A 16,184-nucleotide genomic window follows, 5' to 3' on the forward strand; every position below is an offset into this window, starting at 1 on the left:
GTGTCATGTAGAAGCACTTTTTATTAAGAACTGCTCATTCCAAGGGCTTAAGTTTGCCAACACCACCAAGCAAGCTGGACTGGCCAGTATTTTTGAGGGCAGAGTTCAAATCCCCACCCATGTCACAGCAGGGAGACCAAGCCAAATGGGCTGAAGTTCACCAAGAAAATATGTACCCTTCCCCTGGTTCCTTGGGGCCACTTCCCTTCATCTCTCTCCTGGCATCACAGTGCAGGCTGTACAGAGATGTGCACGTAGTGGTCATTCCAGTTGGCGCCCGACATCCCAGTCTTCACTGAGGGAGAAGACATCTTGGCCCCACTTGGCACCCCCCAGCCCTTGGGATTCAATAGGGTGTGACCGGCAATCAGACCTTATTTACTTTGCTATTTAGCCAAGTCCTGGAATGAATTTAGCCACCACAGGGACCCTTTGCGGCCCAGCTGGTCAAGGACTCTGGGACACAGAGAAGACCCTCATTGGGACTTCTGAGAGCTGTTAGATGCCTGTCTGGTGGGCACATGGCTTTTCTTGTTTGCAGGGCCCACAGGGGAGCGCCTAAACCCTGGCTCAGAGGGGAGGCGGCCTTCCACCCTCATGTGGACTTGAACATACAGTGGCCTCCTTGCCTTTAGGTCCTGACTCACCCACTCAGGGGTAATGAAGTCCCCGTAGATTGATGGAGTTCCTTGATCAAATCCAGGGGGCGCTGGAATGTTGGAGAACTCCCATGGGGTGGATACGGAGCTGGCCTGAGGTTCCCAGCCCAGATCCTGTCTACTGAGGGACTGTCGCCCACACCCACATCCAGCAGGCAGGAGGCATCCCAGGATGTGGGAAGCCACAGCCTGGGGACAGCAAGCATTCCAGACCCTGGCCTTCCCAAGCCACCTCAGGCGTGTGGTCTGGGAACCCATCCCAGGGATCCACTCCTGGCCTAGAGATTCCTGACACACAGAGATTTCTTGAAGAGTGACTTCACCTTGGGTTAATCCCTCCTCTCTCCTAGAACTGTCCCAGGGGTGGATGCCAAATCAGCCTGCCCCTGCTGGTCTTATAGAATGCAGAAAGTGGCTGCTTTGCACAGCTTGTTCTCTCAGGTACCACAGGGTCCTTTGGGATCCCAGGAGCCACATCGTTCCTGCCCCTCAGTCTCCACATAGACCAAAAGCAGAGTGTGTAGTGGAAAAACTAGAACTTGGAAGTCAGAGAGACCTGGGTTCAACTCCTGACCGTGTCATTTTTAAGCTGTGTGAGCTTGGGTAACTTTCTCAACCTCTCTGAGCTTTAACGTCTTTGTCAGTGAAGTGGGGATACCGCCACCTCTCTCACAGGCTATTGTGTGAACTAAATGATGCTGAACCAGGGCTCAAGCAGGAATGCCTTTGCATCTAACACCTGGTACAATTGTTCTGGGGTCACTCCACCCCCATTCTGAGACGGGGGGCGGGGGGGAGGTAATGGAGCTTCCTTGATTATACCAGTGGAAGCTGATGGGAGGTCTCTCTCTACCTGAGTGACCTGCCACCAAGACTCAGGAGCTGTACAATCCTTGGTTCTACCTGGCCCCACTTCAGGGGAGAGGAGCATGGACCCAGCAGGTCGCTGGTCACTGCTTTTTCTTGGCTCGAACCCCTGGGGCTGAGGTGTCAACAGCCCTTAAGATGCAGTGCTGTCAGACTCTCCGCCGCTGTCCTGCTGAGGTCAGATGCTCCTGGGGCTCAGAGCAGAGGACTGTGGGACGGTCATGACTACAGATTTTATTCCAAAAAGCCACCCTGGTCTGGGCCACGGCTCTCAGGGTGTCATGCTCTGAACTCAAAGTAGCAATCTCTCTTCTGCCGCTCCTGGGAGGAGACCCTCTTTCCCGAGGGGAACGTCTGGTAGGTCTTCAAGTTGCCAGGGGACACTCTAAAAAGGTGCCACTTGTTCTTCGGGCTCAGAGGAGGCCTGGGGGGTGAGGATGGAGCCAGCATTATGCAGTGTGCCAGGGAGGAGAGGGGGTGAAAATGCCCAACCACAGCCCCACAGGCCATTTTCCAGCCCATGCTGATGCTGACCCTGCTGGCTGCTCCTCAGCTCAATGACTGACATGTCACCCTGCACTTGAGGTCAGAATAACTTGCATGTGCACAGTGGTACAGTGCTTATAATGAGGCTGCTGATGGTGATGGTGATGGTGATGGTGGTGATGATGGCGATGGTGGTGGTGGTGGTGGTGATGGTGGTGATGGTGATGATGGTAGTGATGGTGGTGGTGACAGTGATGTAGTGGTGATGGTCATGGTGACGATGGTGATGATGGTAATGGTGACAATGATGGTGGTGGTCATGGTGATAATGGTAATGGTGGTGATGGTTATGGTGATGATGGTGGTGATGGTGATGGTGGTGGTGATGGTAATGGTGACAATGATGATGGTGGTGGTGGTGGTGATGATGGTGATGTGGTGATGGTTATAGTGATGATGGTCATGGTGACAATGGTGGTGATGGTGGTGATGGTGATGGTGACAATGATGGGGATGAAACCCAAGAAGGGCAGGGACTTGCCCCAGTTCACAGAGGAGATCGGGGGAGGTGCTGAGTGCGGGCACTGACCCTCTTACTCTCAACTACCTGGTTGGCCCCCTGTGTTGGCTAGGAAGCCATCAGCAGTGGTGCAACCTGCCAGGCGGTTTGGAGAAGAAGCAGGGCTGGTGCAGCCCAGGTTCCCCACAGATGCCAGAGGTACGGATCCTGCCCAGAGTGGTCTCAAGATGAGTAGGTCCCCAGGAGAGGCCCCACACTGCCTGCAGGTTCAGACTGACTCAGAGCCCTCCCAGGGTGGAGATGGCCAGACCCAGAGTCCTAGAGTTGGTGTTTGGAAACCTGGGTTCCTCCAGGTTCTACCTCCAGCCAGACTTACCATCCAGCACAAGTCCCCAAGGCCTCGCTAAGCCTCAGTTTCCCTACTTATAAAATGGGCCCATTTATCTTGAGGAGAGGAACTTATAGAGGCAGTGATATCCCTTTCTTTAAGGACCATTGAACTGTGGAAAGGATTGCTGCTTTACCAGTAATGGTTGTGGTGAACTCGGGGCTTTGAGGCAAGCAAGGAGTCATCATGGAAACCCAAGATCCGTCCACTGACCTCCAGATGTCCCCCACCCAACACAAAACCTTGGCAGCATAGACTTCTGACCTCTCTGCTGGGGCGTCAGGAAGGAGCAGAAAAATCATGTGCTTTTATCTCAGATTATCTCCCAGGGCAGAACTGGCCTTCCCTGGGGGAAGAAGCTTTACCGGATAAAAGTAGCAAGGTGCGGGCAGTGAGGAGCTTTCATATCTGTTAGATGGGCAGCTGGACTTTGAAAGACAGTTTCAAGTCTCTATGAGAACATTTTCTGAGTATGGATGGATGGGGTTATGAGGGACCAATTTCCTGCTCTGTGTAGTGCCCTCTGAATCCAGCAGAGGGCAGCAGCTCCTTGCTGCTCAGAGTAACTGCGCCTGGATTTGGCCGAGCGAAGCTGCATGCCTGCCATTGCAAGGGGAGAAGCCTGCAGATTCAGGCCCTTAGATTATGAGGTTTGCTCCCATATGTATCTGTCCAGCAAAACGCTCTTCCTGACTCCACTCATTTGGATTCCTGGCATCCCTCCTGAGGCTGCTGAAACCCTTTCTTACTCTGTAACCATTACCCTCTGTACTGCTGGCTCCTTAGGGCAAGGTCTCAACTCCTCTCAGGCCGGGTACCTGTGTGCCAGGCCAAGAGCTCGCGGCCTGTGACATGTGTTTGTCGAATGCGTGGGTGAAGGGACGGCAGGCACTCACAGGTCGGTGGGGATGGGGTACCGTTCCCGCTCTCTCGCAGGCAGCACAAAGTAGGGAACCCGGGGCACCAAGCCAGTCTTGTCTTGATAGTACCTCCGCTGCTGCTGTGTCATCTGCAGCTCAACCAAGGAAGAGATGACAGGTCGGTAGTGTGCAGGCGGGACCTTGGCCACCTGCAGTCCCCGCCTGGCTGTACCTGGGCAGCGGGTGGGGACTGCCTCCGCTTATGCCCTGGGAGCAGTCCCTGGCTGAGCGTCCTCTCCGAGCCCAGCTCCTCGTCTGTCTAGTGCAGATAATGGCATGCACCACACCACACCAGCTTTGCTATGGAGAGTGAAAGGAACTAGGGACCAGCAGTAGTAAAGTGCAGGAAGCCCAGCTCACAGGCAACACTGGGGAGCCGGCATATTCATTTCTCCCTCTTCCCCACTCCTGGTCAGTGTGTGCTCTGCATGAGGGCTGAGATGGAGGGCGAGTCCTTCCCAGGCCCACTGACATGGTCCACAGCTCCTCGGAGCTGATGGCACCCACCTGACCCTCTCCCTGGGGAGGCTGCCTTCTCACATGGTTCTCCACCCTGGGGACCAGAAGACACTTTGTCCTTAATTCAGGCTGGAGGGGTGTGTGCAGGGGAAGTGAGGGAGAGAGTGAGGTTTCTAGGAACACAGCAGGAATGAGACCTGGACCGGACTAAGGTAGGCAGGCACGTGTATGCCTGTGGCCCACTGGGCTGTGTCTGAGCCAGATCTAGAGAGGGCTTTAGGAGCCAGAGGAGCAGGACAGGGACATGAGGGTGCGGGCAGTCAGGGTCTAGTCTGGAGCTGAGGTCAGCCAGGAGCACATCCACACCCCTGGGTACTGGGATGCCAGTGGGCAGAGACAGTTCAGAGTAGACTTGGGGCTGGAGCGGGGGTGGGGGTGTACAAGGGCTTTGTGTATGTGTGCTTCATCCTGTGGGTGAATCTTTGGCCTTTCTCTCTGGTAGGAAGGAAACAAGGGTCCATAGGGCCAAGAGGTGAGGGCGGGAGCATCCCCAGAGGCTCTCAGCTCTATGGCAGTGAGGGTGACCCACAGCCCCTGGGGTGGGGGGTCAGGGAAGCAGAGTCCTGGGCCCTCTCCCCAGGGCCCTAGACAAACTCACCAGGTTCCCTGCTGGCTCAGGGACTTGGAAAAAGCAAAAAGGTGCTGCAGCCCCCGGGGGCCCAGCTGTCACCCTCCCCGGGATGGGGGTTGGGGAGGCAGCCCAGCCCGGTGCAGCCCACCTGATAGAATTGAGAGAGCTGGGTGCCGCGGTCACCGTCCAGGTTGAAGTGGGTATAGCTGGGGGTGTGCAGCCAGCGGTCTCGGCTGCGGGAGTGGTAAGTCATCACGAGGTTGGGGTTTGGGGAGAAGATGGTCGGGAAGTGGCCGCCTTTGCTGAACGGAGTGTGGCTCTTCTCCAGGGCTGCGTTGCGGTGGTCCTGGAAGTACTTGAGGGTGGTGGTGCCATAGGTGGAGCCGAAGGTGAAGGCCACACCAGGAACGTGGCCTTCGTACCTGAGATGGCAGGGGGAGGGGAGGGAGGGATCGGTTAGGGCTCCGGGCTGTTCCAAGAGCAGCCCTCAAAATGGGGTGAGGCCAGTGCACCCGGCTCGTCACCTCTGGGCCTCGAGAGGCTTCCTGAGGTGCACTGCCTGGCTCGGGTCTCGGGAGGGACAAGTGACAAGAGACTCTAGGGCTCTTCCTCCCCACAGAGGTCTCCGCCTAGACGTCTAGGATGGTCCTCAGGACCAGAGGCCTCTCCAGGGGCCAGGACACCTGTGTGCCAGGCCTGACCTCTCAGTAAGGCTGTCAGCAAATCTCTTTCTCTCGGCCCTCCTTCTGCTGGGGGGTGGGCCTTAGGGTGCAGAAGCCTCCTGCAGCTCTGACGTCCTGCGGTCACCTCATTATGGGGTAGAGGGAACATGAGAAGTTGGTGGGGGCTTAGCGATGACATGTGATGACAGATTTGTTATAGCTGAGACTGGGCTCCGATGCAGCCTCGCTCCAGCACAGAAACCTCATAAGGTGCCGCTCCGAGGGCCTGCAGAGCCCGACCAGGGTTCAGGGGCTCCAACGCCATCTGCATCCAAGGTGGAGACTGGCAAGCAGAGACCCTTGGGGGCACAGAGAGCACAGGCTGCCACAGTGTGCTCATGAGCCCTGGGCGAGGGCAGCACCTTGTTCTGGCAAAGCGAGGGGAGAGTTGGCCACACCGCAGCCTTTGTGTGAGCAACAGAGATCAAAGCATTTCCAGTGGGCGCAGCCCGAGGGCTTCCCTCTGCTCCTCACCCCTTAAACCTGGCCCTGCCCCATCATGCCGTTAGAATGGCTCTCCGCAAGGTGGCCGGAGGCCTGCCTGCCGCACTGGACGTTGCTGGCTTCTCTCTCCTTGAAACACCACTCTTGGTTTTCATGGCACTGCTGTCTCCTGTCTATGGGTTTTCAACCTACACCTCTGATTGTTCCTTCTCATGATGCACCTGCTCTGCCCTCGTCCTCTGGCATCTGTCCTGGGCCCACGGGATCCTCCTGGGTGATAGCATCCATGCTGTGGCCTTAGCCTTCACCTGTGTGCTAGTGACCCTGGTCTCTGTCTGCAGCCCAGAAGTCCCCTCCCAGCTTCAGGCTGCCGTGTACTTGTACACTAGACACCTCCCTTGGATGTCCCCTGGGCACCAGGGCACCCAAGCACCCCGCCTTTCCATCAGTCTCATCCCAGATCAGTGAAGAGCACTCCCCAGGTGTCCATGTCAGGGACGGGACATAGGTGCCCACCTCCCTCAGACCCACCACTCACGTCCAGTCAGTCACCAGGCCCTGAGTTCCATGCTGGCCTGAGCTCTAGCCCCGTCTGCACTGAGGCCGTGGCCGCCTCCCTCTTCTCCCTCTTGGCGCACTTAAACCACTAACCTGTGCCAGTTGTCCACACTGAACTTTCTTGAGTCAATTTTTAGTGTGGCAATCAAGTCTGTGACTTCACCCTCGCCTCCCTCTGCAGCCACCTCAGTGTCCCTGCTGCCCGGTCACTAGCAAAGAGCCGTGGCAGGTCTCTGCACATGACTGCTGTCACTGCCCAGTTCCACCTCTTTCTCTTTCTCCCTGGCCCTCCCCCTGCCCAGTGCCTCCTGCCATCAGGAACCCAAACCTGGCCACTCCCGCCACCCCTGCTCCTTCCCTCTCACTACTCCATGGCCCTTTAAGTCTTGCCCAAATGTCACTCCTTTGAAGAAGTCTTTCTTTGCCATGTCTTCTAGGCCCGGGTGGGTCCTGCTGTCCGTTCCTACATCTCACTCTGCACTGCTTGGCTCTGTTGCCTACAGCTTTATCTCCTCCACTAGCCTGGGAGCCTCTCAAATGCAGAGCTGAGCCATCTCTTACTCATTTTTAGATCCCTGGTTCTCAATGCCAGGACTGGCACATGGTTTGCGGGTAGGAAATGTTTATTAAACAAATGAAAAGATGAATGGCTGACGTGCCTATGACACCTGCAGTGTTTACAGTTGGGCCTGCACACAATGCCCAAGAGCATGCTCCAGGGGCCTCCTGTACTGCTAAGTCCGCCCTGCTGAGGCGCCTGATGTCCATCTCTCAGCCAAGTTCCCTTACCACACATCAAAACATCCCCAGTGAAGCCCCAGGAAGCACAGGGAGCCCGCCAGGCTGCTGCAACTTCGTGGGCGGCTCCATTTCAGGAGCTCATCCTGCACCTGAAGAACACGGAGGTCTTTGAAGTGAGTGCTTCCATGTCACCTCCGTGGCCACCTTGGGCCTCAGCCTCCTCAGCAACAGAATGCATATTGGCCTAGAGTTAGACAGTAATGCATGATCCCCTTCTTCCTATCTTCAGGTGAAAGGCAAGAAGGTGAAACACAGTGATTGCTGACAGGCCTTCCAACTGCTCTCTACTGCAGGCAAAACATAAAAAGACTCCCTCCCTGGCTCCTGGTCTACCCACCCTCAGCCTTTCTAGAATCTTATATGCCTGAGGTTGGCTGGGCACCAAGCATGCAGCAGAGGGCAGAGACCCTCCAGCGGACTTAGGTCTTTCTCAACCTCACCTCTCTTGTCCCTTGGCTCCTCTCCGCCCTCAGCCATGACCTCGGTGGTCCTAACCCTCCCCCACCTGCCTCTGCCCTTCTGCTGACCCCTCCTGAGGTCCTTGCTAATGGGCCTTATCTCTTCCTGTGCTGGGAAGATATGGGGCTGGTGAATGCCCGTCAGCCCGTGTGGTCACCAGGGCTCCTTCCAGAACAGAGTCCTCCTCTTGGCATGGCTGCCCCTTCCGTGTCTGGAGCCTCCCTGCCTCCCTCACCCAGGGCCTCCCTCATCACTGTTGGTCCCTCCCTGTTTCTCTGGGCACATTTTCTCTAGGCTGCAATATTCTGCTGTAAGCTTTGCTGCTTTCTCACATACGACCCTTCCTCTTCCTGTATTCCTGAATACAGGCTTACTGCTGACCCACCACTAAAGGCGAACCTGTACTTTCTCACTAAGGTCACATAAAATCATCTCGCTGTCCTTGGTTCACATTCTCCCTGTGAGAGCTGCTGGTCATTGGGTGCTGCTGGGTCCCGACAATACAGAGAGTAAAGCAACAGAATGGAAACTGAGGAGAGGCTATCTACAGCCCTCTGTAGGGAAAAGAGCGTGTCCCAAAAATACACGGCCAGGTGGCCACTCAGATGCTGCTCCTCTCCCGGCAGGAAGGACCTCAGGGAATAAAGCACCTACATTCTTCGCGACAGTAGTGCTGAGTCAATATCCTGCAACTAAGAGATGACTCAAACGGAAAAAACCCAGTACTTAGACCCTCTGTTAGAATGACTGATGATCAGCTTTTCAAATCTAGTTCAGTATAGAACTAGGAATAGTAACTAGGTGAAGGCTGGTTACAGAACAGAATGTAAATGTTATAAAACCTGTCAAAGTAAAAAATAATTTAAGCCACTAAAATGGGGCATCGGGGTGGCCGGGGAGATGAGAGCGCACTTACTAAGAACTTCTAAGGCAGTCAACCTTTGGCGTTCAAAATGGAAATATTGTCAAAAATACATAGCATAATGACTCTAACCCCTTCATGGTTTTTATCCTCTCTCTTCTCTAGAGGGACCTTTTAGGACTAATATCTCTTGAGATGAATTGGCATTTATCTAAAGCCTAGTTATGCTTCCATTTTACTTGAATCTTCCTCTTCAGTGAAGTTCTGGGATGATTACATTTCATGCTTTTACTTTTAAAAAGCAAATATGGTGTGATGGTATTTCTTTTAAATTGCTTTGTCTTTCTAACCATCCACCCACTCACCCGCCTAGAACTGAGTATACACCCAAAAAAAATCTGGAGTGATGCACCCCACAGATTGACTTCGGTTAAGTTTAGGTGTTTGGAGTTGGGGTGTCTTGTTGTTTTCTTCTTCACGGGTGTATTTTTTATTTTAAAGGGAGTCAGATGGTCCTAAGAATACCTGGGAGCCTACTGTGTGCTGGCACAGTGCCAGGTGCCAGGACTGCGGAGGTCCACACTGCTCTGCCCTCCTTGTTCTGTACTAATTGAGTCATGGCCTTGTGGTGGCCAAGGCTGTCGTGGCAGCAAACTCAAGGAGGGAAGCGAGGGCCCTGGAGGACCTCCATGAAGGGGTTTCCCCTGGGTGAGGCTTTGAGGAGAAGCCCAGGGCAGAGTGGGCAGACTGGAGTCTATCTTCCCTTGCACTCATAGGTGCTCTGGTAGCCCCAGAGTCCTCTCCTCTTCAGGGACTCACTCACCCATGTTAGACTTCCAGTACTGAGGACGCCGGGGTCTGCAGTTACGGCCTCGGCCCTTCTCCTGGCCACAGGTCCACATACCCAGCCGTCTATGCGGGGCTTACTCACAGGCACCAGGCTCAGTCCAGCTGAAACTAGCCTGCTCCTCCTCCTGGATTTCCCTCCCTGTTTAGCGCCACCCCTACCCACCAGAATCCACCAGAAACAGGGACTGCCACCCTCCACGTCCAACCTCTCCATACGTCCTTCTCTAGCTCCCCTCTTCGTGACTTTCCCACAACCCTCCTCTGTCCCACAGCTACAGGCCTCCTTCCTTTCTCACCTGGACAGCCTTGAATCTCCTAGCTAGTCTCCTAGACTAAGTTTCAGCACCTCCAGCCTGTCATTCCACACTGATGCCAGAGCGATCTTTCTCAAACACACTACAGATGACCACAGTTCACTCTCTCTCATCACGTCCTATGCCCTGGAAGTGTAACTCAAGTCTCTGGGAATCTGCACGCTCTCCAAGCCTCCACACACATTTCCTCTGCCTGGAATGCTGTGTCTCCTCCTGTCCCTGGGGTGTCTCCCACTCTCATGGAGCCGGGTTCTCTGTCACCTCCCCTGATCTCACACCCTGTACCTAGTATCTAGGCTTCACATTAGGATCACCCTTCATCCACACTGTGATGCATTTAGTGCATCTCCTCTGCTAATTTGTGATCTCCGTTATTATCAGTACCTACACAGAGCCTGACATATGACAAGTGCTCAATAAATGTTCTCTGGAGGAGGCAAGAGTCCAGAAACTTGGGGGCACCATGTCCTGGAACTCTTTTAAAAGGGGCTTGGCTCTGATCTGCAAAGCGTCTGCCGGCACAAAGCGTCCCACCCACAGGGGCTCAGAAGAAAGCAGCTATAGAAATGTGATGTGTTCTTGTGATTCTTCGCCACCCCCAGGCTCTCTGCCATACTCCTCTGCTCTCTGCTTTTTCACCTTCTCTGAATGCCAAGATATTAGCATCCCAATAGGATAGAAGCCCTCTCCTCCGCAATGCTAAGATTCTGCCTGGATCCCAGGTTCCGTTCAGAACTTGCCGCTTAGGGAGGGGCACACACTGCACATGTGCAAGCACAGTCAGCACTCAGCCGGCACCCCTTGGCTAGCTAGGTTTGTGGCCCTTGTACGCACTTGCATTTGTGTGCCTCAGCCATGACCCCATGCCGTTCCATGGTAGAGCCTTCCCAAGACCTGTTTATGTTGGTCAAGTGGCACGCCAAGGTGGAGCGAACAGCGGGGAATGGCAGGTTTCATAATGGGGCATCCAACAGTCCCTATGGTGCCACCACCCTTCCTTCCAGTCCCTTTCTCTGTCCCCTGCCCCTCACCCACCAGCACGCCACACAAGCTAGGAGCTGGGCCCTCAGCAACCATCCCATGTGCATTCTAAGGCCCACTGTGGTTACCCTGATAACAGACAGCAGTCCCTGCCTGCCTCTTAATAGTACTTTTTGGTCCCATAGCTAATATTAAAATTAATTACCATGAGCAATCAAGATCCCTTGAGCAGCCTTAATACCTAATTAACTTGCTGCTGTTCAGCATGTCCTCATTCCACATGTGCCCTCTTCCCCCTAACACTTCCGGCTGCATACAGTTTTGATCATATCCTTCCTCTGGGCAAAAACTTTCAGGGTCTCCCCATTGCCTACGAAATTAAGAACAAATTGGGCCAGGTGCTCAAGGCCCTGCTGGACCTGGCCTTCGTGGGAGGTCTTTTGAGCCTGTCATCCACTTTCAAGTTTCAGCTTTTCCACCACAGCCACATGGGCCATTTGCTTCTTTAGAAGCATATCCTACCGTATGTCCTCTGTGCCTTTCCTCAGGCCAGTCCCTACACCCAGAAGAAGCTTCTCTCCTTCTCTCCCTGAATTGTGATCTTATCCATCCTTCAAGGTACATTTCCAATATCCCTTTCCCATGGAGCCTCTTCTGACCCCCCCACAGTCCATGCCTGTCCCTTCCATTGAACAGTCTTCCCTCTTTGCTTCTGTTTATGTCTGTGTTCACATTCTGCTGTATGGTAATTACTTGGGCCTTTAGTATATTCTTTCTTCCTGAATTACAAACTCAGTGGGGGGAAAGGGCTGTGTTCTACTCATATTTGCATCTCTGGCCTTCCTGGCACTCAGCAGACGCTCTGTAAATATTTGTTGAATTGAACTCACAAATGGAGGCACATTTTTAAGGGCTGGTGATTCTTCTGGAGAGGAGACTCCTTGTGACAGAGCCCAGGTCTCCAGGGGCCGCTGACCCATTCCTAGGAGGGCTCCTCAGTTCCTCTGGGTCCTATGAGGCATCAGCCACCTGCCTGGGCACACAGAGTTTCCTACACCCTTCTGGGCAGGTGGCCCTTATTTCATACTTGGGAGCAACACCTCCAGTGCCAGGGCCTGGACTGTGATGGAAGGAGCTTTGGAAATGCAACTGGCAAACTTTCCCCTTACTCTCCAGCCTGTGAGGTAGAGTCTGAGGCCTGAAGAAGCTGACAGGATTGGCAGGATCAGGCAGGGGCGTGCCAGAGGTGATGTGTGCTGGCTCTACTGGCTCAGGAGAGCCAATTACTAAATCCTCCAGATTTTTGTAAGCCTGTTTTTTTTTTTTTAAGCCAGCACTAAAAAATTGAAGTATATAAAGTTACAATTAAAGGAATTATACTGAAGACAAAGGTAATAAATACTCAAAACTTAACACTACTTAATTATATATGATGTTTTTTTATTATCTGTGTTCTTGAGGTTATTTATGTCTATTTATCTGTATGGTGGGATTATTATATAGGAGGTCGTTGCTGCATGTCTCTTCCCAACTCTGCACTGTGCTGCCGTGTTGGGGCATTTGTACTGCAGATAATGGGTGAATGCTATAAATCAGGGCTTTTCCCTCCAGAGAATTGGTTGTTAAACATTTATAGCACAGGATTCTGGAGAAAAGGACACAGTCACCCCTATGGGACCATCCTCTTGACAACAGCAAGTGTGTAATGCACTGATTTTAGGGTCCTGAGGCCCCTGAGGCCCCAGCCCAGCTTAGTGGCAGGTATGGACACCTGCCATTCCAGGCAGATGGAAGGAGGTGCTGGGGTGCCAGGCCCCTGCACTTACTCCTAGTGAGAGCCACTGAGCAGGAGCTGTAGCCATCACAGGCAGTAGCAGCCTGGATGCAAATGATATACAGGAGCATATCCATGGTTTGGACTGAGCCTGGTAAGGTTGGGCAAGAGGCAAAGAGCAAGGGGATGGATACTGCTTAGATCTGACCTGCAAGCAGCAAGCACCAAAGCTCACTGAAGCCAGTCTCATCCCTTTAAAGTCTTACAATCCCAGGGACTCTGGTCCAAGAAATCCCTGCTCACTGCAGGGATGGCACACAGGCTAGATAGTGGCAAGGAGCCTTAGGGCTGTGCCACCCAGAGCAGCAAGGGACCAGTTGGAGCACACTGGCCAGCTAGTCTGAAGAACAGCATCCTGTTTCCCTTGGTACCTAGAATCAGACCTTGAACACTGCAGGAATCTATTAAGGATAAGAGACAACAGTTACAGGGATTGGAGAGAGCCGGGGTATTAAAGTTACAAAGACTTGGCTGAGCAACTTGATGAATAACCTTGAGCGTACAGCTCATTTCTCATCTGGGATGTTGTGAAGGGTTGTCTGTAAAGAGCCCAGCGTAGTGCCTGGCACACAGTAGGCACTCATACAAGGGGGTCACAGTGCTACTACAGGGCTGGTTCTAGCCCAGGGACCTGGTTCCAGCCCAGCTCTTCCATCACCAACCTGGGGCTCAGACAAATCCCCACCAGACCTCAGTGACCATGTATAGGACAGGATGGGGCTGGGTTGTATGATCTCTGAGGTCCTTCCCACTGTGAATATTCTCTGCCTCTATGAATAAAACTGGTAAGGGGGATGGTTTGAGTGTCAGAAGAGACTAGCTGTGCTTAAAATCCTGTGATTAATGTTTGAAAAGAACACAAAAATAATAATTATCCAAGTGTGGTGTGGAATCTTGGATTCTTTCATTAAGTTAACAAAATTGCCAGTGAGGTAGCATTTGGAAACACATGAAGACAACTCAATTCATTTTTACTGATGCGGATCTTAAGGGAGAGCATATGCCTCCCAGGAAGATTTATCTGAGAAAGCAGCATATACAGGCTCAGCTCTTCAAACTGGCCCAGACCATGCTTGAAGCCTTATAAGATTCACTTGTTACCACGATTTCTTGATCAGTCACAGGACGGGATGCTCAAGGGAACTGTAGACAAGTGGCATGGATTAAGAATCCTAGGATGGCTTCTGAAACACGTAGTTTCCCCAAACCCAGTCATGAGGGAACTGATAGGGGAGGCTTAGGTTCCAACTGGAGATAGTGGTGGGCTTAAGAAAAAATTTTAACAATCTGTAAAATCAGACTTCATGGTAACACCCAGAATGTGGTATAAACATCACTAGCCAAGGCTACAAAAACAGCTTTGTACTAAACCTTATATACTTGTATCAGACTGGGACTGGGTCAAGGGCCGCCCCCAACTTGTTTGTAACACAACACCTAGCACAGCCCAACCATTCAACGTGTCTTTATCAAAGGAATGCCTAAATGAATAAAAGAATTAGGAAAATCCTAAGTCACCTTTTCTAACATACCTGGCTTGACTGCAGGAAACAATTGTGACCTCATAAATCAGCTTTGTTTGATGGGAACCCAAGCAGCTTTAGAGCTCCCAAGACCCAGAGATGGTCCTGGCCACAAATGGGCTGGATTACCATTATAGCACATTCCCCTAAGTACTGCTCTACCTGTGTAGATATGATCTTACTATCACAGCCCCTCAATGCCTTGCTTATTCTGCTTTAAGACAACCCTAACTTTATGCAAAGTATACGGTGAGGTCTTTTCTTCATTTTGCAGTCTGTTCAGTTTGTAGAACATGGTATTATGTTTTTTTGTTCTTTTTTTTTACCCACATGGAGAGTCTGCCTTAGGAACTCTCAAGACATTAATTTCATTCATTAATTCACTCATTCTTCCTTCATTCATTCAATACAGATGTGCTGATACAGTGCAGGCTGCTTCTCAGAAGCCAGGCCCTGCCCTCAGTGCCCACTTTGAATGGTGGGAGAGAGAAGACAATCTTACACCCTGAAAGAGGAGATTGGGGGTGGAAATCTCAGACACTTGGGGAGAAAGGGCCACAGAACAGAGGGAGCAGTCAGACTCGCATCTTAGATATTTGGAGTTTGAAAACAGCCTGAGAAAGGGAACGTAGGTTTGTCCCAGCATCTGAAAATGCTAAGGGCAGGGCAAATCTGGGGCTGGGAAGGTTCAAAGCCAGAATCCTGCAAGGATTAAGTACCACAGGTGGAAGAACCGACCACAGCTCCGGTGGAGAGTGATCCTGTTAACGCGAACTACTGCCCGCCCTGCCTTCCAGCTTCTCTGAGCCGCCCCCTAGGCTCCCCGCCGGTCTCCTTCGCTCCTCCTCCAAGTACTCATCTTGCGCGAATCCTGTGTGTCCCGCACGGTGCTGGGGCCCCAAGAGCCCGCTCCTTCCTTGGAGGCTCCTCACCTTCCCGCTCCCGCCCCGGCGTCTCCGAACACCAAGCCCGCCCGGGGTCCTCTCCTCCCGCTTTCCCGGCCCCCATGCCCAGGCGATCAGGCATCCCCCAGTTGGGTGTGCTCCGCGCTCGCGCGGGACTGACTTCCTACGAAGGGGGAAGCGCAAAATCGCGGGAAGGCCGCGCAGCCAGGGGAGGCTCGGCTCCCCAAGCCCTCAAATCTCAAGGGGAATGGAGGGGCGCCCAGGGGCTCCGATCCACAGGCTTAGGTGGGGCTGGGGGGCGGCGGCCTTACCCGGGCATGAGGCCGGGGGGCACGTAGGCGGCAGTGAACTCGGTCAGTAGGGTGCCCGCGCTGCGAGAGGCCATGGTGGGTGCGGCGAGCGCGCAGCGAGCCCCGGCGTCTGGCTCTCTCCGCCCCACGGTAAACAGCCCGGGGTCACCCGGCAACCGCGCGCCCGGCAACGCGAGCGGAGTCACGCCGCCGCGGCTGCGTTCGCGGGCCTGAGTCCTGCTCGCCCTCCCCGCCTGGAGCACCCGGCGGGCCGCGCCCAGGACCCCGCAGATGGCCGCCCGCATCCATATTCAGCTTTCACATCCATGAATGGCCTCAACACTGCTCCCCCGCCCGCCGGGGGGTGCTGCTGCTCAGCTTCCCGACGGAAGTGGAAGCTCCGTGGGGAGGCCAGGCTGGTTGCGCCCCAGGTGTCCTGTCGGCTGCAGGACCTACAGTGACCGGGCCAGGAATGCGTTGCTTTGGAGGTGGCGCAGAAAGCTGCGGCCCCGTTGCGGCCCAGCGCCACTAGGGCCTGCGTGCTCCCCAAAGCAGCCCACTGCGCTCCAGATTCCCACGGGGCATTTTTATGATGGGTTTGTCATCTCTCCCGGGGGAACTTTCTTTTCACCTCGTCTTGCCCTTCCAACTACTCCACAAGAGTGATTGACAAGTAAGGGGCAAAATGCAAATCGTGAAAATGTCCATGTGA

General features: G+C 53.6%; 1 protein-coding gene across 3 annotated transcripts; it reads right to left on the minus strand.

The window, feature by feature from the left end:
* Positions 1-8: 8 nt before the first annotated feature.
* Positions 9-15,919, minus strand: CIMIP2C (ciliary microtubule inner protein 2C). 3 transcript variants are annotated; one of them, XM_017650721.3, is made up of 4 exons: positions 15,494-15,919; positions 5,079-5,352; positions 3,817-3,929; positions 9-1,950 (listed from the first exon to the last, which is right to left on the minus strand). In XM_017650721.3, exons 1-4 carry the CDS (start codon positions 15,775-15,777, stop codon positions 1,806-1,808), a joined length of 816 nt encoding a protein of 271 aa, XP_017506210.1. In that variant the 5' UTR covers positions 15,778-15,919; the 3' UTR covers positions 9-1,805. The 3 variants fall into 3 exon arrangements, 2 of the variants coding, with proteins under 2 accessions (XP_017506210.1, XP_073071697.1); XR_001851708.3 differs by having other exon boundaries at positions 1,823-1,950; positions 3,739-3,929; XM_073215596.1 differs by lacking the exon at positions 9-1,950 and adding an exon at positions 4,013-4,140.
* Between the last annotated feature and the right edge of the window lie 265 nt (positions 15,920-16,184).

This window comes from Manis javanica, chromosome 1 (assembly GCF_040802235.1).
Source record: "Manis javanica isolate MJ-LG chromosome 1, MJ_LKY, whole genome shotgun sequence".
Taxonomy (NCBI): domain Eukaryota; kingdom Metazoa; phylum Chordata; class Mammalia; order Pholidota; family Manidae; genus Manis; species Manis javanica.